This window comes from Geotrypetes seraphini, chromosome 4, assembly GCF_902459505.1.
Source record: "Geotrypetes seraphini chromosome 4, aGeoSer1.1, whole genome shotgun sequence".
NCBI classification, from domain to species: Eukaryota; Metazoa; Chordata; class Amphibia; order Gymnophiona; family Dermophiidae; genus Geotrypetes; species Geotrypetes seraphini.
The window spans coordinates 88,673,772-88,696,990 of NC_047087.1; the positions used below are offsets into that span (position 1 = coordinate 88,673,772).

Consider the following 23,219-nt stretch of genomic DNA (forward strand, 5'->3'; position numbering starts at 1 on the left):
AATAATGGGTGAGGGTAGAACAAGAAATGCTGGAGGGGATACGAGATATTAGGGATTTGAAATATTTACCTTGGGTAGCCTTGGGGGGAAAAAGAGATAGCTAATATAAGTAATCCTTTTATTAGTTGCTCAATGAGGACATGGAAGGATGTAGTAAAAAAGCTGCTGGATAAAGAGAAGGGGATTTACTTTTGTCCTATATTATTTGCACCTGATTTTATACCAGGAATGGAAAGGGGGATCTTTAAGAGATGTGAGCGAAAAGATTTGAGGTATTTTGGACAATTTATAGAGGAGAATGAAATTAAAGTTTTTGGAGATCTCCAAAATGAATATCAACTAGTAGCAGGGGATTTGTTCCCTTATTTACAGGTGAAAAATTATATTATGACATTTAAAACGATGGAAAAAGGAATAATGAAGACGAATTTGAAAAGAGGTTGGGGAATCTGGTTACAAAAGGGTGTATCTCCTGGTTATATAAAATTATACATGTAGATGAGGGAAAGAAAATATCTTTTATTTTTTTAATTCTTTATTAATTTTAAAAACCAACATAAAGTGCAACAGAATATACAAACAATTGGTAAAATAGACAGCATGTATATTACATTACATTAGTAATTTCTATTCCGCCTGTACCTTGCGGTTCTAAGCGGATTACATTCGAAGATAGCTGGACATTTCCAGGAGATTACATTACATTGGAAGATAGCTAGTTTCGTATATCTATCAAATAATAATATAAGTACATATCACCCCTCCCTTCCACCCTCCCTGGATGTGTGTGAAATTCTTTCAGAAATCAAAGGCTTAAACTAGTGATCAGTTTTTTCAAAATTTCGCTAATGGACCCCAAGTCTCTTTAAATTTTTTACAGTGTCCCAATTGTTCCGAGTTCATTTGCTCAAATCTATAAAATTGTCACAGGGTTTCCCACCAAAAGTTATGATTTATTCTGTCCGTTTTTCCAAATTTTTGTAATTAGCTGCTTGCATTAATTGGACTCTTAGGTGTTAATAAAGTTCCAAATAACACTATGTCATAGGACAATGCAATCGAAGCTTCTAACATCATGTTGATTTTACCCCATAGAGACCTCCAAAAATTGAGTATCAAGGGACAAAAGAAAACAGGTGATCCATTGTCCCTATTTCAAGATGACAGTGCCAGCATCTATTAGACTTTGAACTATCAAAACTTTTGCAAACGAAAAGGGGTCCGGAAAATTCTATACAACAAAAAAACCCAAGTTTGTCTCATAGATGCTGATGCTGTACATCTCATCGTCCAAGTCCGAATCCATGGCCATTGAGTAGCAGAAATTTGCTGTTTTATCTCAATGCTCCAAATGTCTTTTAGACTAGTTTTAGGCTTCTTATTCAAATATTCAGGTATTAATTTGTACCACTTGGCGGCCTGATGCCCAAGCAAATCAGTCTGGAAACATAGGCCCGGCAATATGATTTGTTAAATTTTGCCAATCAGGGAACCCTCTCTGAATGGCCTGTTTTAACTGCAACCATTTACATGTTTGAGACTTTGAAATGTCGAAATGATTGTTGCAGTTGTAATAAATTTAGCATTTTCCCATTGGAGATCACATCATCCAAAGTACGTATACCTGCCTGCAGCCAATGTTTCCAGAGGATTTTAGATTCGCCGATTTGTATCTTGGAGTTTAACCATAGCGATTGACATGTGGATTGCTGTACTGGAGTAGGTGTTAAATTATTAATAAATTTTAATGTATTCCAGGTGGTAAAAGAATACTAATGTCCTTGTATATTCTGGGTAACTTGATAATCAAGATATGGCTCAGACGCAATGGGAAACAAAAAGAAAGAATAAAGCCTTGACATACTATGGAGAACAGCAAAAAGAGGCACTGGAGACGTCACAACCAGCTAGGGAAAAAATGTATTTTATTGATTTGATGTCTTCAAAATATAAAAACATAATTTAAAAACAGATGAAATCCTTCCCAACTAGGACCCAGTTTCAGCGACCACGTCATCTACTTCAGGGGACAATATTTATATATAAAATACATAACCAGACGCAATGGGGACATGAGATGACTCTCTAATATCAGCCAGTCTGGAAGATGCTTCATGAGTTCAAGAAGGATCCAGTACATACCCTGAAGCAAAATGAAGGCTTGATGATATCCGATTGGTGAGGCCCGACTTTAGTACAGGAAGAGGCAGTCGGAGCATACCGTGAGTGATTTCCTTCACTCGCCGGTACTCCGGCTGCCTCTCCTGCTAAACAACATATTCGCGTTTTTTCAACATTCGTGGGGGTTCCTAGAACGGAACCCCCCCCCCGGCCGAATATCGGGGGAATCCTGTATATACCCAAGCTCGAGTCTTTGTGAGGTACAGGCTATGTGGTCTGAATTAGAGAATTGGTTATCAAAAATAGTAGTCAAACTTATCCACTATTTTTTGTGCAACCCTGGTATATACAATTTCTTTATGGGATCCTCAGCGGCACCACTTAGAGCTCGATAACATCTCATTGCTCTAAGTTTTACATGTCAGCTCGTCATCAGGTCCCTTTTTTCTTGAAATCTTGAAAGACTACTTAATTTTTATTTGCTTTTGCTTATATTAATTTTTAATTTAATATTTTAAGCATGTACTTAGCTTAAATCATGTGGTCTCTGGCTGGGGATTTGCATGCCAACATGTTTCGCTTTCCTAGCTTTGTCAAGGCTTAACCTCTAACTATTATACCGCCAGAAGCTGTGACCACTACGTCCTCAGAATTAGAGAATGACATGGGGACAAATTTTTCCCCATCCCCGCAGGAACTCATTTTCCAGTACCGTCCCGTAAGTTCTTTTCCTGTCCCTGTCCCATTCCTGCAAGCTCCATCTTCATCTGCACAAGCCTCAAACACTTTAAAATCATAAGTGTTTGAGGCTTGTACGTTTAAGGCAGAGCTTACAGGAATGAGGCAAGGACAGTGATAGTGACAAAACTCACGGAGATAGGGCATGGAAATTGAGTTCCTGCGGGGACATCCCTGTGTCATTTTCTAGCCCGAATATCTAACAGCCTTCTCACAGTGGCCTGCACTCATGTTACTTTCACCGGGTGCCCACGGGAGAGTCCACAAACTAATCTGTTAGGCTGGGTGAATTCCAGATTTTAGTCGCATTGGATGATATCCAGAATCCAGCGGTTGGACAAAATCTGAACTCAAATTGGCAGGAAGTCCAGAGTCAACCCTGATCCTGAGGGGATTGCTCCCACCCTGGCATCACTGCGACTTCTTGACAGAGGGAACAGTCCTGGGTGCTAAGGTCTGGTTCCATCTGGATGCCTGTAGCTCTGGGAAGTGGAGATGGAATACTGCCTAGACCAGGGGTGGGCAACTCCGGTACTCGAGGCCTGGAATCCAGTCGGGTTTTCAGGATTTCCCCAATGAATATGCATTGAAAGCAGTGCATGTAAATAGATCTCATGCATATTCACTGGGGAAATCCTGAAAACCCGACTGGATTCCGGCCCTCGAGGACCGGAGTTGCCCATCCCTGGCCTAGACCATATGGAGCCATGAAAATTAGAGCATCCTGAGCCTCTAGGTCTGCTGTCAGGCAGGGTCTTGGATCAATGATCAATCACACATTGCATAAGATCATCTAGACCAGGGGTATCAAAGTCCCTCCTCGAGGGCCGCAATCCAGTCGATTTTTTGGGATTTCCCCAATGAATATGCATGAGATTTATTTGCAGGCACTGCTTTCATTGTATGCTAATAGATTTCATGCTTATTCATTGGGGAAATCCTGAAAACCCGACTGGATTGCGGCCCTCGAGGAGGGACTTTGACACCCCTGATCCAGACCCTTTCCGAATAACAATTGTCCCTTAAAAGGGAGTCTGCTGAGAGTAGCCTTGAAGGTGGAATCTTCAGCCCATTGTCTGATCCAGAGCATTCTGTGTGCAGAAATTGAATATGCTGAAGCTTTACTCATGACCGAATATCATACAGAGCATCCGCTACATAATCTTCTCCAGACAAGAGGAGCTGAGGTACAGGTTCTTCGCCCTTTTGCTCCAGTGCGTAGCCTGGAAAGACAGGTATGTGTCACAAAGGACGCCGTTGAGGTCGCTTTGACTCCTGAAGTCAACATTCAAAAAGCCTCTTAAGAATTACATCCACTTGGTGATCCTAAATATCCTTTAGCATCACACCACCTTCACTGGGAAGAGAGGTGTGCTTCATAACGTGTGAAGCTAAAGAATCCACCTTAGGCTGTGTAAACAGTTGCTGGCCTGTGCCATGGGATGTAATACAATTTTTATTTGTATACCACCAATACCTCCATGAAGTTCACAGCAGTTTACAAAAGTAATTATGATGATACAAATTAAAAACTAGTGTTACAATATTTAGGAATTATTAGTATCAAATTCATGAAATAGATAGGTCTTTTTTGAAACATTTAAAATTAAATTGCTGGTTAATATTAGTTGGTAATGCTTTTCACAGTTTTGCTGCTTGATATGCCCATGTGGAGTTAAAAGTTTTATTGTATCTAATATTCCTAATGACTGGATACCAAAAAGTATCATTGTTTCTTAGGTTCAAAGATGGATTATTAGAAAATTTAATGAGATGTAGCATATAATCAGGAGTTTCTTCAAACCGTATTTTAAATAGAATACTATAGAATTTAAAATATATTCTCCCTTCTATAGGTAGCCAGTGTAATTCACATAAATAAGGTGTAATCTTATCACTTTTTTTTCAATCTGGAGATTAATCTGATAGATGTATTTTAGGGCAATCTAAAAAGGTGACATTGCAATAGTCCAGTTGAGACAAAACTAAAGATTGTACTAAAAGGTGGAATTGATAATTATCTAAGTACTTTCTAATCCTTCTAAGTTTCCAGAAAAGACCAAAAGACTTTTTTATTGACAAATTGACCTGAGGCTATAGTGAAAGGTTGTGATCAAAATGAACTCCTAATATTCTTATTATTTTAGTCAGTGGATAATTTATGTTAATATTTTAGTGTCACAATTCATATTGGGATGATTTAATAAACATACAGTATTTTAGTTTTATCCTTATTCAATTTAAGTTGATGATTCAATATCCAACTCTCTATCAACTTCATGTAATAATTTAGGCCCTCTTTTACTAAGGTGCGCTAACTGATTAGCGCGCGCTAAATGCCAACACGTGCATGTTAATCTACGGACGCATTAGCATTTAGCGCGCGCTAATCAGTTAGCATACCTTAGTAAAAGAGGGGGTTAGTTTTAATTTAATATGATCTAATGAGAAGGAAAAAGGAATGAGAACAGTAATATCAACATATATAAATGACATGAATTTGGCTTTTTCTTAGAAACCCCCCAGAGAATGCAGGAAGATATTAAACAGGGTAGGTGAAAGTGGGGAACCTTGGATATAGCCAAGCAACCACTCTGGAGCATCCCACTGCTCTGTTACTAAGATATTAATGTCAGGATACCAGTGAAATATAAAAGACTGAACTCTGATTCCACTCATAAGGGAGGAGAAAGTAGAAGGGACTGGCTGGGAGTCCAAATTTAACTCACAGAGGGACTCAGAAATGAGTTCCAGCAGAGACAAGGGCTTGAATAAGCACAGAACTGTGGGGTCATCCCCAGGATTCAGTGATACCATAGTATCCAAAGCACCAGACTGTGGCCCAGCATACCCCTTCAGGGTGGGCACGTCTTGAGACAGTAAGGGAACAGCGAAAGTCCTGTCATCATCTGTATCCCTATCAGAAAGATCTCCCAAGCATAGATGACAAGGCAAATGCACCCTGGGAGGTCTTCCCTTCAGGTGCAGTGTCCGAAGCATTGCCCGCCTTCGCTTGATTAGGACAGCTTTCATGAAAGGCTTTCCACATCAAATTGACAAATTCAGGGGAAAAGGCCATACCAGGCTGTTTAGAGTCACCAGCAGATGACTAATTTGGATCTCTTGGGCTCTGCGGCCTCCACAGCCTTCCATGTACGATGGCCGCTGTTTCAGAGTCCAGAAAAAAGTCCAAACTACTGAGCTAGCCACCTGTTCCTCAGCCCAAGAGTGCAAAGGGGAGGCTAAGCCGGATGCTCCTCCAGCACACAATTTGCACAGTCCTGGCATGAATTAGTGGTAAAATAGTCCAAGGATCCATTCCAACCAGTTTTGAGGCAAAATGAGAAGATTTGAAGCTGCAGGAGACTTTTGAAAAAAAGATTGCTAAATCCAAGATGGCCACTGGCAGGATTTTAGCACAAAGAAATGCTCAAACAGCAAAATAAAAAGTAAAAACCAGCAAATTTAGGGTTTTAGGGGTGGTGGACCATAGGGGACTGTAACAGCCTTACTCACTGTGACTTGTGCTGGCAATGTGCTGTAGCCTAGCCTAACAGCAGCTGGAAAGGAAGAAGAAACCACTACCTCATGAAGAATGTCTCCTCCAATGCTGATCTTTGGGATGTCAGTCGGACACGGTGTCTAACTAAACTCCCAGCCCCGCAAACCGATGGATACAGAAAAGCAGAAGGGGGAGGTGAAAATGCAGCCAGCATCCTGTGATACACTGCCGAGCCTCCTACAGATGCCTAACAGCCTGCGCTCAAACCCCTGCAAAGCAGTAGGTGAGCAACGCTAACCAGGAATGTCCCTGAGCTCCAAAAACACTTCTGCAGGCTGGCTAACAGGTACCACAAGGGATTGGCCTGTCAGTTGCAGATCTCAGTCTGCTTCTTCTCCACGTAGGAAGAGCCATACCCTGGAATTGGGAAGCTCTGAGCTCAGACTAAAATCCAGAAAAAAAAAGGTAGAGCAGATCATAAATACTCCTTCAGGCTCATGTGCAGAAGGGAAAAACTGTAGGTGGCAGTAGAGCTCTCAGTGAAGTGGAAGGTTACAGAAAAGAATCTGGAGTGGATTCCTTCTGCAAAGGTTCACGGCCATGGGGATATTACCTGCTTGTCCAGAATGACACACCTGTGGCACTAGAAACAATATTGAGGACAATGGAGATCCCGGAGGCACTCCACATCAAGACTTCCAGGAAGGAGATGCTTTTCCACCAAACAATACAGAAGACCTTTGAACCAATTTAAGATGAGAGAAGATGTATTAAAATATCATGATCCACAACAAATGCTGTGGATAAGCCAAACTGAGAAACAGAACTTGTAAAGCTCTTTTTACTAAACAAACTATGAATTTTAGAAATAAGTGAGAGAAGCAACATCTGTTCTGTAATTTGCTTGGAAACCATGTTGAGAGACAAGCAGTACAGAATGTTTATCTAAGAACTCAGTTGTTTGGAATCAATTCCAAAAGCTTTGTTAATATTAGGATAGTAGCAATTGAACAATAACTAGTAGTAGCTGAAGGGTCTAATGTAGGGGGATTTCATTAGAGGCATGCGCCTTCAGGATTTCAAGGCAAAGCTAGATAAGTTCCTGCTGAACACGGACGTAAGCAGGTAGGGCTAGTCTCAGTTGGGCGCTGGTCTTTGACTGGAGGGCCACCGCATGAGCGGACTGCTGGGCATGATGGACCACTGGTCTGACCCAGCAGCGGAAATACTTATGTTCTTAATCTATCCCACAGTGGAAAAAACCCCCTATGATCAAGAAAATGATTCATAAATTATGTTGTGCCGCTTCTCCAGATAGATTGCAAAATACTTTAGAAGGATACGAATACAAGACTACCCTCTTTAAATTTTGAGTGAATCTTTTTACTACCATTCCTCTCTTTATGTAAATTAGGCATTTAAAAATATGTGTTTGAGAGAAACAATGTTCCCTATTTTCAGCTATTTAGATTTAATTTCTACCTCAGTTACTTACTGATTAGACTGCTGGATCATACAACATTAAAAATGTTATTTAATAGATAGGTCTAAAATCTGCAAATTCACATTATAAAGATTCATTTCAAAATGTTCTTTGTACTTAAATATCTTCAAGAGCTTTCAATGGATTTGAAGAGCTAAAAAGTTTTAATTTTTACCCTACTAAAAAAAATGACCTCTTCCTTCCCAGGCCTAGGCCATTTTCAAAAGAGTAGATGCTGGGGAAAATGGACAACCTTTCCTCCAAAGTCCATATGAACCAGTCCACTGGCAAGCAAGGTTTGATGCCTCTGGATGGATGGTTGATCCACCATAGCACTCTACAGCTGAAAATGCTAAAAATTAAATGCATTTTTGAATGAAAATGCACCATGTGTAGTTCAGTGCATGACAACTTTCAAATATATGGAAAGTATGCTTATAATCATTACTGCAGTAAACAAATGATCCTCAAATAATGCTGCCTTCTGTGGGGTTCACTGCAGTTATTAAGCCTGCGGTAGCATGCTCTCTAGGTAACAGAATAACTGCTGCATCCAAGAGTTAAGAAATATTCATATTGTAACAGCCATTGAAGATCCACAAACAAGAACTGCCATTCATTTTTCTTTTGGGACTTTAACCCCCAAATTCTATATAAGTTGCCAAAATTTGGGTGCTAAATTGAAGCAATCTGTATTTACATGTGCATATGTCCTAATCACTATTGTATAACATTCGTGAATGAATTTCATGGTACACAACAAAAAACTAGTATAGCTATGGGGAGAAGTAAGGGTGGATCATGGTCGTTCCCAGATATTAGGGACGATGTTATAGAATAATGTTGTTTCTGTGCCTAAGTTGGGCCAAAAAAAATGGCCCAAAAATGAGGGCCTCTGTTTATATTCGGGTCAGCGTTGACCTGTCCCCTTCCAAACCTGTTTGCAGGCATCTGGGCTTGCCATGAGAACTGATGGTCCAGCGGTGGCCGGGACAGGAGGGATCCCTCTCGCCTCCTGTCCTAGCTGATTCTAATTGCTTTTATCTCCCTCCCACCTTCCCCACATGCCCTTAGTATCCCTGGTGGTTCAGCAGTGAATTGCAGAAGTGACTTTCTTTCACTCCTGCGCATGCAGAGCAGCTAGCTAATTGGCTGCTGCGAGTTCTCGCGGGACCATGAGAACTCAAAGCAACTAATTAACTAGTGGCTCTGTACGGGCAGGAACGAAGGAAGAGCGTTCCCTTACCATGCAGAGCTCCTAGCTGATTGCCACAAGTTCATAGCAACCTATCAGCTAGCAGCTCTGTATGGGCAGGAGCGAAGGCCACTTCTGCTGCGATTCACTGCTGGACCACTAGGAATACTTAAGGTACACGGGGGAGGCGGGAGGAAGATAAAAATAATTAGAATCATCTGGGACAGGAAGCGGGAGGGATCCCTCCTGTCCTGGCCACCGTTGGACAATCAGGTCTCACGGCAGGCCTGGCAGAGGCCTGCAAGGCATCGGTGAGGGCGGGGCTTAAGGGTATAGAACCCGGCAGGGAGGGAGGGGGGGGGGCTGGATGAAGAGTCTGGCAGAGCAGCAAGGGAGGGGAAATAGGGTGCAGAGCCTGGCAGGGCACTGCACATGAATATTAATTTTTCTCATCTTTTTTTTTGAGAAAAAGGTTACCTAGGTTTATATTCAAGTGCCCATAGTTAAGTCATAAGATCCGCTCTAAGCTAGTATTCTGCAACGAGTGCATGCCCTTTGCAGAATATTAGTTTAGCATGGATCTTTTCAACATCATTTACTGAATCTGACCCTCAATGTCTCTTATTATGCACACACAATTATGTAACATTAAGAGATTATGCACTAACCCTTGTAAGCTCTTTCCCAGTACATAGGCGAGACATTCTAGACAAGTGGGTTGTGTCCCAATGGCCACGTGCCATATGCAAAAGGAATCCAATCGGGATTTTTTTCTGTGACTCTACTCTACTTCAGTCTGCTCTCTAGCTCACCTGCAATTGGTACCCAAGCACCAAGAGCCACCTTACAAAAGTGAAATAGAGACACCCATGGGAATGAAGTCTATAAACAATTGTTCTGCTCAAGAATTAACATGAGAACATTAACTGTAAACAGGTAATGAATGCATCCAAGGAGCCCAGAAACGACCCCTGCATAAAACAGTAGCATATATACAGATTCTTCCCAGCCCAAGGGCTGACTGGCATCCAAGACTCAACATGGAGAAGCATAAACGGACAGTAGGCAGGTGCAGGAAAGACAGGACAGGAGTCTAGAATGTCTCACCTACCTACTGGAAAAGAGTTTACCAGGGTAAGTACATAATCTCTTTTTCCATGTGCAATAGGTGAGACTTCTAGACAAGTGGGATGTACCAAAGCAGTCCCGAAATGCTAGGGAGGACTAACTGCACTGGCCCATAAAACTGAGGACTAAAGGCAGAGTCCTGTCTCACCGCCACATCCTCTCTCTAATACTTGGTAACTGGAGCAAAGAGGACCACGTTGCTGCTGTGCAGATCTCTTCCAGGGAGGCCGCATTAGCCTCAGCACACGAAGAAGCCATAGTCCTAGTAGAATGCAACTTAACGGAGATAGGAGACTGTGTCCCAGACAGAATATAGGCTGATGAAATGGCCCTATGGATCCATCCAGATGTCGTGTCTTGGAAATGGGAGTGCCCCGAATCAGCACAAAGAGTCCGAGAGAAGAAACTCATTAGGGACATAGCAAAGGAGCACTCTGCGTACATCTAGCTTCAAAAAAATGCAATCCTGTTTCCCAGAACCCATAGGCTAAGAAACGTGCAAACCCACTTCCTGATTAACATGAAAAGCCGAAATCGCAAGACCAGACACCAAGAATCAGAATAACGGCTTACTACAAGAAAGAGCTTGAAGGTCTGAGGCACATCTCACTAATGTAACAGCGGCCAGAAAGACAGTCTTGAGAGTCAAGGCCAAGAGGAAAGCATACCGAATAGGCTCAAAGGAAGCTGTGGTAAGGCCAGAAAGCAACAGGTTGAGGTCTCATGAAGGGAACGGTGGTTTAAACGGCAGTCTAATGCAAAGAGCCCTTTTAGAAATCTGGCAATGGCATGGTGAGACGCCAAAGACTAAGGACTGTCCCGGACTCTGAAACAAGAGAGCCCATCCACTTGGAATCAAAGGGATCCAAAGTGAGGCCTGTATCTAGACCAGCCGGAAGAAAGGCAAGAGACACTGAAATCGGAGCGGAATACAGCTCCATCTATTCCTGGTCACACCAATGCAGGAAAGTCTTCCATGTCTAGTGTAGGCCGACATAATATTCGACTTCATAAGACATGTAGAAATAACTACCTCAGAAAAGCCTTTGTGCGCTAAAGCCACACACTCAAGAGCAAAGCAACCCAGGTCCTCCTTGGAGACTGGACCCTGAGTAAGCAGATCCCGAGGGGTGCGGAACTAAAGGTTGTGACCCCTGCGAAGATGTAACACATCTGCGTACCACAACCTGCGAGGCCATTTTGGAGTCACCAAAACGAAATGGCCCGGTTGGGTCGCTATCCATCGAATGACTCGGTTCATCATGGGCCAGGGAGGAAAAACATATAAGAGAAACCCGAGGCCATGGCTGCATGAGAACATTGAGACCTTTGTTGCTGGGCTCGGATCTTCGATGGAAGAATCGAGGCATTTTCTTGCTCTGTGCCGGGGCAATGAGGACAAAGCAGGGCCAACCCCAGCGCTTCACAATGACATGCCGCGGAATGCTACTGATGACAGCTCCCACTTGCTTGTATCCAAAGTCTGTCTGCTGAGGAAAGCGGCTTGAACACTGACGACTCCCGCCATATGCGCTGCTGAAAGTGCCTGCAGATGATGTACATGCAGGCTTACTACAGAAAGAGAAGGTGGGCCTCCTGAGCCAGAGAGGTTCACTAGGTTCCTCCCTGGCAATGGACATAGCTACCACCATTTCCTTTTTGGAGAAGACTTTGACCGCTTGGTCCGCCAGAAACTTCTGGAATCACACCAGAGCCATCAGACTGGCTCTAAGTTCCAGCTGATCAATCGACCATTTCCTTTGGGAAAGACCAACACCGATGAATTAGACGATGAGTGCAGTGGGCTCCCTAGCCCCAAAGGCTGGCATCTGTCATCACTACGACCCAGGAGGCAATCCTCAGGGAAGACTGACTGTAATGCACCCCTGTGCGGAGCCCAACGAGAGAATAAGGCATGCTGGAGAGGACACTTATGGCCTCTTGCCCAAGAAACCACAGCCAACACAGCTGCCATGGACCCTAGGACCGGAAGACAGTCCCATGCTGATGGAGTTGGCTTTTCCAGGAAGAAAGAAACTTTGAGAACACAGCTTCTGTCTACTTGTCTCTGGAAAATAGATGCGGCCTGCTGCTGTGTCCAACAGAACACCCAGATATTCCAGAGCTTGCATGGGCATCAGACTGCTCTGTCTGGAGCACACAAACCAAGATCCTCCAGAACATGAATCACTGGATCCACGTTATGTCGACCCTCAGCCAATGAGGGAGGTCTTATCAGGTAGCCATCCAAGTAAGGTTGTACTGGCAGACACATGTTCAGTAAATAAGCTGCCATGACCACCATCACCTCAGTAAAGGTATGGGGAGCCGTTGCTAATCTGAAGGGTAGAGCTGAGACCTGGTAATGATTTTGCAAAACATGGAACCACAAGCATATGTAGAGGGCTGGTAATATCATAATGTGCAAGTAAGCATCTGTGAAATCCAGGGAGGCGAAGAACTCTCGGGGTCACCACTGCAATGACAGATTGCAGTGACTCCATGCAAAAATGTGAAATCATGAGAACCACATTTATGTGCTAGAGATACAAAACAGGCCTCCAATCGTCAGAGCCTTTCTTTGGCACAATGAAGTATATGGAGTATCTGACTGAGCCCAAGAGGTCGTGTGGCCTCGGCTCTATAGCCTGAATATCCAGCATGTGTTTTACAGCGTCTTGCATCTTGAACGCTTTGGCCAATCGACCTGCAGAAGAGTCTACAAACCAATCTGTCAGAGGCCAGGCAAATTCCAACTTGGAGCCTGACTGAATAAAATCCAAGACCCAATAGTTGGACGAAATGTGAGCCCAGGCCAGCAGGAAATCTGAGAGTCCACCCCTTATCTGTAGAGGGGCATTCCTCGGTCTGATATCAATGCGCCTTTGTGCGCAGAACGGGAGGCAGATGCCTGGATTTGCCTGTAGCCGGAGTACTGCTGACAGCAGCTCTGGGAAAATCTCTGAAACCTGGCAGTTGTACACAGGCGGAATCACCTGAAGTCATGAAAAATTAGAGCATTGAGAGCTCTTAAAGGTTCTGGGTCAGCTATCAGGCAGGGACTTAGGTTGACGATCCACCACAGAAGTCATAATGTCATCCAAGCCCTTGCCAAACAAAAAACTGCTCCTTAAAGGAAAGTATAGCCAAAGGAGCCTTGGAAGTGGTATCAGCAGCCCACTGTGTGATTCAGAGCATCCTGTTAGCAAAAATGGAGTACGCTGGCACCTTAGTCAGTACTCACATAAGAACAGATAAGTGTAAGCACCACCAACCAAAAGAAGTAGAGGAGGAGGTTCCACAGCCACAGTCTCCTAAGTGTGCAGCTGTGAAAAACAGGTGCGAGTGACAAAGGATGCCGCTGAAACAGCCTTAATGCCTAAAGCAGCTGCATCAAACATCCACCTGGTGGTCCTACATATTCTTAACCACCACACCACCTGCAATGGGAAAAGAGGTGCGTTTAGTCACTTGCACAACCAAAGAATCCACCCTAGGCTGACCCTGTTATAAAAGTGAGACATGGTACACACTATTTTAAGAGCTCCTTCCAGAGAGATAAACTGTTCTGAGATTAAAATGCTTAAATCAGGGTGCCAGGGAAAGGCAGAAGACTGGGAGCACATTCCACAAAGCCAAGAGGAAAAAGTGCACAAAGTCAACTGAGTGATGAAATTCAACTCCTGCAGAGACTCATAAATAAGATCCAGCAAAGCCACTCCTGAGGTCTCTGAAGATCCAGAATACAGTCCCTGATCTACCATGCCTGGAAGTATTGCGCTAGAGATTAAAGGGCAAGCGAGCTGGTCATCATCTGAAGGATCACCCCGATGAGGATCAGGCAACACTACAACAGCAGCGAACTGAGAGGAAGACGTGTCTATGGAAGCAACACTGCCTAGAGACAGATCAGAGGCAGAGTGGGACTGTGCAAGGGAAGAAAGCCTGCTGCGAAACTCATTCCACAAATATGCCATAAAGTCTGAGAAGGTCTCTGGCTCCTGGGCTTATGCATGGAACCATCAGTCACACTGAGCCCCAAAAAGAAAATAGGCCGCCCTATCTGACTAGCTGAGCATTTAGTCACCTGCTCAATCAAGGGAGAGGCTAAGCTTTGCACTGCTGCCATGTGACCCATGGTGGAAAAACACTCTAAAGGTGCCTAATTTGTACAATCCTGGCAAGAAATCACATTAGAAGAGCCCAAGGACTCCAGCCCAACACATTTTGAGACAAAAATTGCAAATTTGAAAAAGCAGGGAACTTGTGAAAAAAAGAATGCTTAAAATCCAAGATGGCTGCCGCTAAGAAATTTGAGCCAAAAATCACACTATTTTTCACATAAAGCAAAAGTCAAAAACAGTGATTTTAGGTTTTTCAGGTGAGGGAACAGAGGGAGACATGCAGAAATCTTCAAAACTTCAATTTTAAAACCTTCCCCAATTCACCTCACAGGCTGTGACAGCCTTTACTTACTGTGGCCTTTGCTAGGAATGTGCTGAAGTTTGCCTCAGCTCTCTTATAGTAGCTGGAATCACTGCCTCATGCTGGGAATGCCTCCATGATACTAATCTTCGGGCTGCCAGTCAGACTCTGTGCCTGACTGCACCTCTAACCCTGCAGACTGACATACGCACTCAGGAACGGGCGGAGGCGCAGAACGCAGCTGGCACCCTACAAGACACTGTTGAGTCTCCTAGGTACGCCCAACAGCCTGCGCTGAACTTCGTCCGGCAGTAGGAAAAGCGGGGAAGGCCTGAACTCCTTAAAGCAGATGCAGGCTAGCTGACAGGTATCACCAGGGATTGGCTTGTCAGTTGCAGACCGAAGTCTGTGTTTTCCACTCAGGCAGAGCTGAAGAATTGCTCCGAACACAAAAAATACTGAAAAAAAGGGGGATAAAAAACACAGAATAAAACAATAAAAAGGAGAGAGCAGAACAAACACACTCCTGCTGGCATGCATGCAGAAGGGAAAAACTCCAAGGTGAAGCTAGATAGCACACTGAAGTCACAGAAAAAAATCCAGATTGGATTCTTTCTGCATAAGACGCGTGGCCTTGACTCACTTACTGCATTGGAAGTATGCTTTCTATACTAAAAGGTATTTGAGAATTCACCAACTATGAAAATAACTTGGAAATGAAATATTAAATGGCCTATTCATAAAGTGGCAGTGTAATGCACAAATCATTTTTCAGGAGGCTTTCATTCCAGGTTTTATCTAATTTTATAAAATATTTACTAGCAAGTTAGCAGTCAGTGTAATTTCATACTGAAAATATTTACAAAATGTTTTACAAAAATAAGATATACACTTCAAATTTTTAGTTTCCCATTAGGATCCAATTAGAAATGTAGCAGCTGCTTAGCGATTAGATCAGCTTGTCTAGAAGCAGGGAATTCAAAGTTCAAATTATACTGATGTTCTTTGGTTTTATTCTCCATTGCCTCAAGCACTAACCAAGTCCTCCAAGGACAGAGAAAATATCCACTGCACCTGAATATCCACTCGCATTGAACTACTAGTGGAAAAATAAATACTAAGGGCTAGATTCACTAAACCCCCCTTACACCTTTCCGATCCGGTTCCGATCCGTGGTCGAGTCTTGCTGGGCGACTGATCCACTAAAGGCTCCCCATGCAAATTACCTGATCAGACACATGCCCACAAGTGATCCCACGGATCGCTGAAGACGATCGAGATGCATGTGCAGATCATTATTATTGGCTATAGATGCGATCTGCACATGCGCTTGCTCTCATGCACAAGCGAGGTCAAAATAAAGGGGGAGGGGTGGCATAGGAGGTCGCAGCTCCCAAAAGGAATCAAATATTAAACAGTGCTTTCAGAACATGCTTTAAACCCTCCCCGACTCTCCTGCTCTCTGCTGCCCTTCCCTGCAGTGCGAGCCTGTGGTTTTAACCCGTGGGTTTAAAGCGGGGCTGCACTACAGCATGTTCTGGAACAGAACAGAACACGCCGTAGTGCATCCCCCCTTTAAAACCACAGGCTCACATTGCAGGGAAGGGCGGCAGAGAGCAGGAGAGTTGGGGGCAGGTTTAAAGCATGTTCTGAAAGCAGTGTTTAATATTTGATTCCTTTCAGGGCAGAAAGCAGGGTTTTTGCTGCAGGGCTGGAATTTCAGGGCGGCAGAGAGCAGGAAAGGATGTGAGCGACTGGTCTTCAGCAGTCGCTTCTTTTTTGATCAGCCAGCCCAGTTGGTGTTTCTTAAATTGTTAAGTAAATTGCTGCCTTCCTACATTTGCATACGCGGATCGGGTGCGGATTGAATCGGGACGAAGGTTAGTGATTTGGGTCGGGATTGCAAAGTGGTTGGGACACGATCAGTGGGCTTAGTGAATCTAGACCTAAATTCCAAATAAAATTCTTTCTGAACACTCATTCCAAGTTTAAAATATAAATTTTTCTTCTATAAAAGAAAAATCATCCAAAATACAGTAAAAAATTAAACAAGCTACATTGCTAAAATCAAAGTTCTGCTCTTTTGTAAAAGTTGAATAAAAAAAAAAGTCTTCTTTCAGTCTTGAAACAAACTGGTGGTTGCTTCACAATGTCAAGCACCTATCAGCTAATTATTATGTAACTGTAATGTTAATCTAAAATGATCAAACCATGTTATCTGTGAATGTTAATTTAGGTTATGTGAGTGTTAATTTAGAAGTTAAACTGTACTATACAGTTGTCACTGTAACCCATTTGACTTTTATCATTATTTAACTTGCTTGTCCAAATATTTACATTACCTTGTAACCCGTTTTGAGCTCTCTGGGGAGGACGGGATATAAAACAAATTATATAAATAAAAAAAATTACATACACTGGCAAATGTAAATTGCGACAAAACAACCCAGCAGGGGAAACAGATTGTAGAATTAAAATTCACATTTTTTAAAAATTGTATTTGAAAATTTAATTCACACTTTCTTTTAAACCTTAAATAAATATTTTATTACTATGAAACAAAAAAGTCAAGACTGATTTTAGGAAAGCATTGAGTCAGATGGATCTCCAAAAGCAGTAGTCAGTTGTCTGATTTATATGACTGGAGTAATCCTGAAGTGTGGTGTTTATTCTTCTACAATCCCATAAAATGCTGGTTTTAGCTCAATCCCTACAATACATTTTGGCTCTACTGATGGACAGACAGGCTTCTACTTCTATACTAAAGGCTCAACCAGTAGAAGAAAGGGTTCATCTTTTGTAACACGAACACTTGTGCATTGTCCTCTCCCATAATGTAACAATATTGGTTAAAAAATATAGATAGATAGATATACACACCCAAACCCAAGGTAATGATATGCTGAATACTAGTGCTGCCTGATTCAGGAAAAAATATTTTGATTCGATTCAGCCTACTGAATCGATTTTTCGATTCGATTTTCCTGCCTAATTGGGTGTTTTTTTAGAAAAACATCCTAGTGGGTTTATTTTATAGCCTCTTCACCCCTTTTATAGCCTCTTCACCCCCTTTGCCTCTTCTACCCACACTGGCGCTGTGGTGTAAATAAAAAATACTTTTCCTTTCTCTGTTAAATCCTAGCTCACATTTGCAGTCTAACACCAGCTCTGGCAGGATACGCTCTGGCAGGATACACATTTCAAATCTGACATATTGTAATCTCAAAACAGAAAGTAAAATTATTTTTTCTACCTTTTGTTGTCTGGTCATTATTTAAATCAGGTTGGTCCCACGCTCTAGTTGTCTTCTGATAATATTCTTGCCAGGGTCTCCTTTCTCCGTGCTAACCATCCATCTTCCATCTCTGTCTTCCCCTTCTGTTTTCTTTCCCTCCCCCGGAGATTTGGCATCTTTCCTTTTTTTTCTCCATCCCCGCAGCTGCAGCGATGGACCCCACCATCGCCAGATTCACCAGCTCCTTTTCTTAACTACCCTTTCATCCTGCATCTCTCCCTCCTTCCCCACCACCCTGTTGTCCCAACAGCTCCCAATTTGCGAATAAGCTCTCCAATAGCTCAGAGAGATTTTTTTTTCTCCGAGCACGTGCAGTGCCCGGGCCCCATTGGGCGTGCCCGAGCCCTACCCATTTCCCCCTGCTTCCCTCTATTCCCCAAGATGTTCCTAGCTGTGGCCCGGTCAGCCGTATGGGGAGGCGATGGTGATCCTGGGCCAAGCCTTCGCAGACAATCTGATCCTGCTGGGCCAGAGGGTGGTCAAGGCTGCCCCTGCCCCTCGGGCGGTGCTTGTTTGCATAGCAGTTATGTTACCGTTCACCATTTCCCATTCTCTTATCCCTCTATACCCCCCTCTACTCCATCCCTTGTATCCAACTTCTCTCCTTCTGTTCCTTCCCTCCCTAAATCCCATTGCCCACCATCTCTCTCCCTCTCTTGTTTTTAGATCCATTATTTCTTCCATCCCTCCTCCATCTCCCATCTCCCCTCTCCCTTCCCCCATCTCTCCTTCTCCATGATCTTCCCCAAGTCTATCCCCTTGTATTTCAAACCTTTCCGAGTAAAGGAAAAGCAGAGAATGCCTGATTTGCCTGCTTTCCTCTCCGGCCACCCTAAAACGTCTAAATCTTGAAGGTTTTCAAATCAATAGTCAAGAACTCGGGGCCATAGCAAGCTATAATGTGCCTCGTGTGAGTTGACTGTCTTGGTACCCTCCCCATCCAGTGCCTCTCCTCTCTCCCTACCCATCCAGCCAGATGTCTCTCCCCAGGTTACTTTCAGCTTCAATCTGTTCTCTCCTGCTGTTTCTTCCAATCTGCAGCAGTAAAGCAAAACAAGAAAAACACATGGGGCCGCTGTGCTCAGGTATGCACTTTTGGCTCTGCTGGTCCTCTACCCTGGAACAGGAATTGATGTCAGAGGGAGCAGAGGATCGGCAGAGCCAACAGCGTGCAACTCAGCACTACAGCCCCTCGTATTTCTTCTTGTTTTGCCATTACCGCCGGCTGACATCAGAGCCGGTCGATACATGTCGGCTCAGCACTTGTCACGGGCGAGATCCTCGCGCATCGGGGGGGCTCTTCAGCTTCCCCCTCCCCGGGTCCTTCCTCTTTCACTGGGAGCAGCCGATGCAGGAGGAAGGCGATTGCTGGCACCGTTCTCGGGCTCTTGCCGTGGGGGTGGGGGGGGCAGACACGTTCTTCCCCTCCCCCGCAATCTGCACTTACCGCAAAGCGGGGGAATGATCAGAAACCAAACCGGGACAGAAAATGGCCTGAAACAAAACGCACGCTTCTCTGGACCTTTCATTATTACTATTTTTTTTAACTTACTACTACTTTTTAGCCTCCCTTTGCCGAAGCCCATGCTTCTGATGTAACTTCCGTTTCGCAAAACTGGAAGTTACATTAGATGGACGGAATCTGGTGGCAGAGGAAAAGCCCCTCTAGCAAGGGAGCCTACTTGAATCGGTGAGTTCGGTTTTATGTAAAAACGAATCAATTTGAATCGATTCACCCAAAGTGAATTGGTGAATCGATTCAAATCGCGAATTGGGCAGCACTACTGAATACCATACTGTGATAAAATTTACAACAACTTGAGACTAACTATCAGAGTCATCAGATATTTTACCTCAAGTAGAAACTAGCCATCTATACATAAAGTATAACAGTGACAGGAGTGTATGGCTGGCTGGCTGGCTGTGCTTGAGACTGTGGCATACATATGCACAATATTTTAGAAGTCAGCTGCAGGCCAATGTAGAGGCTGGGGTTTCTTTGCTGCCTTGATCCCAATAGTGAAGATGAGTGGGGGTGGGGATAAAAGGCATGCTTTCACACCATGCACTTTGTGAAGAATGACAGGGTTCTGCTATGACATTTTCTGGCATCCATACTCTCAGGACTATTCTCTATAAAGCAGTAGAGAGTAAGAGCCCCAGGGAAATGCAGCACTTACCAATTCTACATATATGGGGAATGGAAGAGCTGATGTGTCATCTGCTGGAGCAGTTCTAGGGAGCAAGAATAGGTTAAGGGGGAAGAGGGATTAGGAGAGGTAGTGCCTTGAAAGAAGGGGTATGGTGTACTTGTTGATGGGAAGAAGGAACAGTGGGAGAGAGAATGCATGCCTTGGAATAGTTGGAAGAGAGAGAGATTAGGGGAAGGAGAGCAGGGGTGGGGGTGCCTTGGTGGGGGAAGAAGTGGAGCGACATTATGTATGACAGGATGGAGAACATGCCTGGATCAGCTTTGAGAGATAAAATGCTGGGGTCATTGCAAATGTTTTGTGAGTGTCTGCTAGTTTAACATAATGAAGAGCGAGATACATTATGAACTGATCTACAATAATAAACCACCAGTAAATCATGCTAAGTTTGAAAATGCAAAAGCCAGAATATTTTCTGCACTTGAGAGCTTTCTAAAAATAATGGTTGCAAAAAGCTTAACTGAACAAGCTTGCAATTTACAGCTTTAATTTTAAGATATGCCGTAAAAAGGGAAAGTGATAACTTACCTAGTATGTAGATATTCTTTTGATCACTTCTCTGACCCAAGGCATTGACTACCTTACAAACATAGATCCCTGAATAATTGTGTGTCAGCGGACTGGTGAAGTGCAAAGTATTATTTAAAGATAGCAAACTATCGGGCCACTGTCCATCCAACCTGCAGAACAAAATTTGTATGTTTATATCATTTTATGACACTCGAGATTTACAATAAAAATCAACTGTAAAAGGACCAAGCTTTTATTCCACTGTCTTTAGTTCTAAGAACAAAACCAGAGTCTAGAATACAACACAACTCAATGGGCCAGTCACTCAGCATTCCCCTCATTCAATCTACAACTGGCAAGGAAAAAAAGCACATCTTGAGACACCCCTTAGACAAAAAATGGTGACATTCCTCAAATTCCCATGCTGTTCCTTGTGACTCTGGGCAAATAACTCAATCCTCCATTGCCCCAGATACGTTAGATAGATTGTGAGCCCACTGGGACAGGTAGGGAAAATGCTTGAGTACCTGATTGTAAACCGCTTAGATAACTTTGATAGGCGGTATATAAATGCCTAAAATAATAAATACATACTGTAGGAGAGAATTCCATAATGCTGGAACTAAGTCATAAATAAAAAATGGACTGGTGGGTATATTCCAATCTAGCATTAGCAACAAATGGAATAACCAAAGTGATCTAGGTCAAATGTGTTTGGGGATTAAGCAAAATGTTTAATTTAATTTTGATATATCAACTAAATATAATAAAGGTACAATCGTATTCTGTGAAGAAAAAATTGTAGATATAAACGTTGTAAATAGTTATAGTAGGGATTCATTCACACCAAAAAAATAATAACAAGTACAGGACAGTTGACAAAATCATAAATAAACGGAGAAAAATAAACCTCAATTGTGGGTCGCCACCTCAGGTCCATTTTGAGAGAAGCAGGCCTCCCGCTATGCAGCTGAGAGCGTGGAGATAACCTTGTTTAAACGGATCCCCTGAAGTAGCCTGCTTTCAGGCGAAATAGAAGATCTTTTCTATCGGGACGAAGATTCTACCTTCAGATGAGTGTTTAACTCTCTTATATATGCTATCATGCAGGTTTTACAGCCACGCTATTAAATCCTGTTTTGAATTTGTCTACAGCTGAAGCTAATTGCCATAAATATAGTGAGTTTGGGACTGTTTCACCTAATTATAGAAAATTTATGGACGTTGAAATTCAAATCCTTTGAGAATTTTTGAATATTATTCCTCTAAAGAGATGTTGAAGTGTGAAAGTAACCTATAATTGTACGGAGTTTTTTTATAAACCCGTGATGAGGTGGGGAGCTTAGGGTACTTGTGTAGTCCCAGCGACCCACAATTGAGGTTTATTTTTCTCCGTTTATTTATGATTTTGTCAACTGTCCTGTACTTGTTATTATTTTTTTGGTGTGAATGAATCCCTACTATAACTATTTACAACGTTTATATCTACATAATTTAATTTTGAACAATTAGGGGGAAATTCAACAAAGGGTGTCAAGCACGTTAGTGTGTGCTAACTGCTAAAAACACCTATAGAAATATTATAGGCGTCTTTAGCAGTTAGCGCGTGCTAATGCGCTTAGCACTCTTTACTGAATTCTCCCCTAACTGCCTGTAATATCTGGAGAGAGGAAATTTTCACAGTATGGTGCAGGCCCTTTACAAAAGACCAATGCACAAATAAGCAAGCCTTAACTATAGACAACTAGCTGGCAATAATTTAGTAAACTCTGGTTGACAAATCACTTGGGGCTAGATTAAATAAGCAAACCGATCGTGTACCGATCGGTTTGCAAGTCCTTTGTGACCCGATTTCCCTCCTGCAGTATTCACTAAGCTGTTTTGCGATCCGATTCTTATCTGCGCATGCAAATGAGGGGAACTGCATGCAAAGTAGGGAGGGATGTGATTCACTAAACAATTTGCCGATTCGACTGTGCTGGCCGATCAACCCAAAAAAGTGACTGCTGAGGACCAGTCGCTGAAGCCCTTTCCGACTGCTTTCTGCCGCCCTACTCTCAGCCCTGTCATCCTCGATCTCCTGCTTCCCCAATCTGCCTGCCTGCCTCGACTGTAGCTGCCCTGATTGCTTGCCTGCCCCGACGCTGCCCTGAGCTGCCCTCATCACCTGCCTGCCCCGCCTCTCCCACTCTTTCCCACAGTGTGGTTTTAACCTGCAGGCTTTAAAGCAGGTTAAAACCATGGGCTGTAAAAAAAAAAGTGCCGGCAGATGGAGGCATTCCTCCGATCGTCCACATCTGCATATTGGAGTTTGCTGAATTCGTCGGACGTGCCCGGATCGGGCAGGTTAGTGAATCTGGCCCTTGGTACTTCAGATCTTAAAAACCTAATGAACCATAGTTTTAAAAAGGAGAATAAATGCCCATGGGAAATGTATACTATATTTAAATAATCAGATGAGAGGGATATGTCTGCACAATTATCAGACATTCAATAAGGTATCCGGTCCTCTGGTAATAAACTCAAACAAAAAGGTTGGTTGAATTAATTATTTCAAGGTATATTTCAAAAATAATTTCATTTTTATTGTTTTAAAAAAATGGAGGAAATAT

The 23,219-nt window shown here is 43.1% G+C and overlaps 1 protein-coding gene across 5 annotated transcripts in view; it reads right to left on the minus strand.

Annotated features, from left to right (window-relative positions):
• NECTIN3 (nectin cell adhesion molecule 3) overlaps positions 1-23,219 on the minus strand; it is a 240,774-nt gene that overhangs the window by 88,427 nt on the left and 129,128 nt on the right. For all 5 annotated transcript variants that reach the window (XM_033941926.1, XM_033941925.1, XM_033941927.1 and 2 more), the window contains one exon: positions 20,626-20,777. In XM_033941926.1, the coding sequence (XP_033797817.1) occupies positions 20,626-20,777 (152 nt within the window). The remainder of the gene's footprint in view (positions 1-20,625; positions 20,778-23,219) is intronic.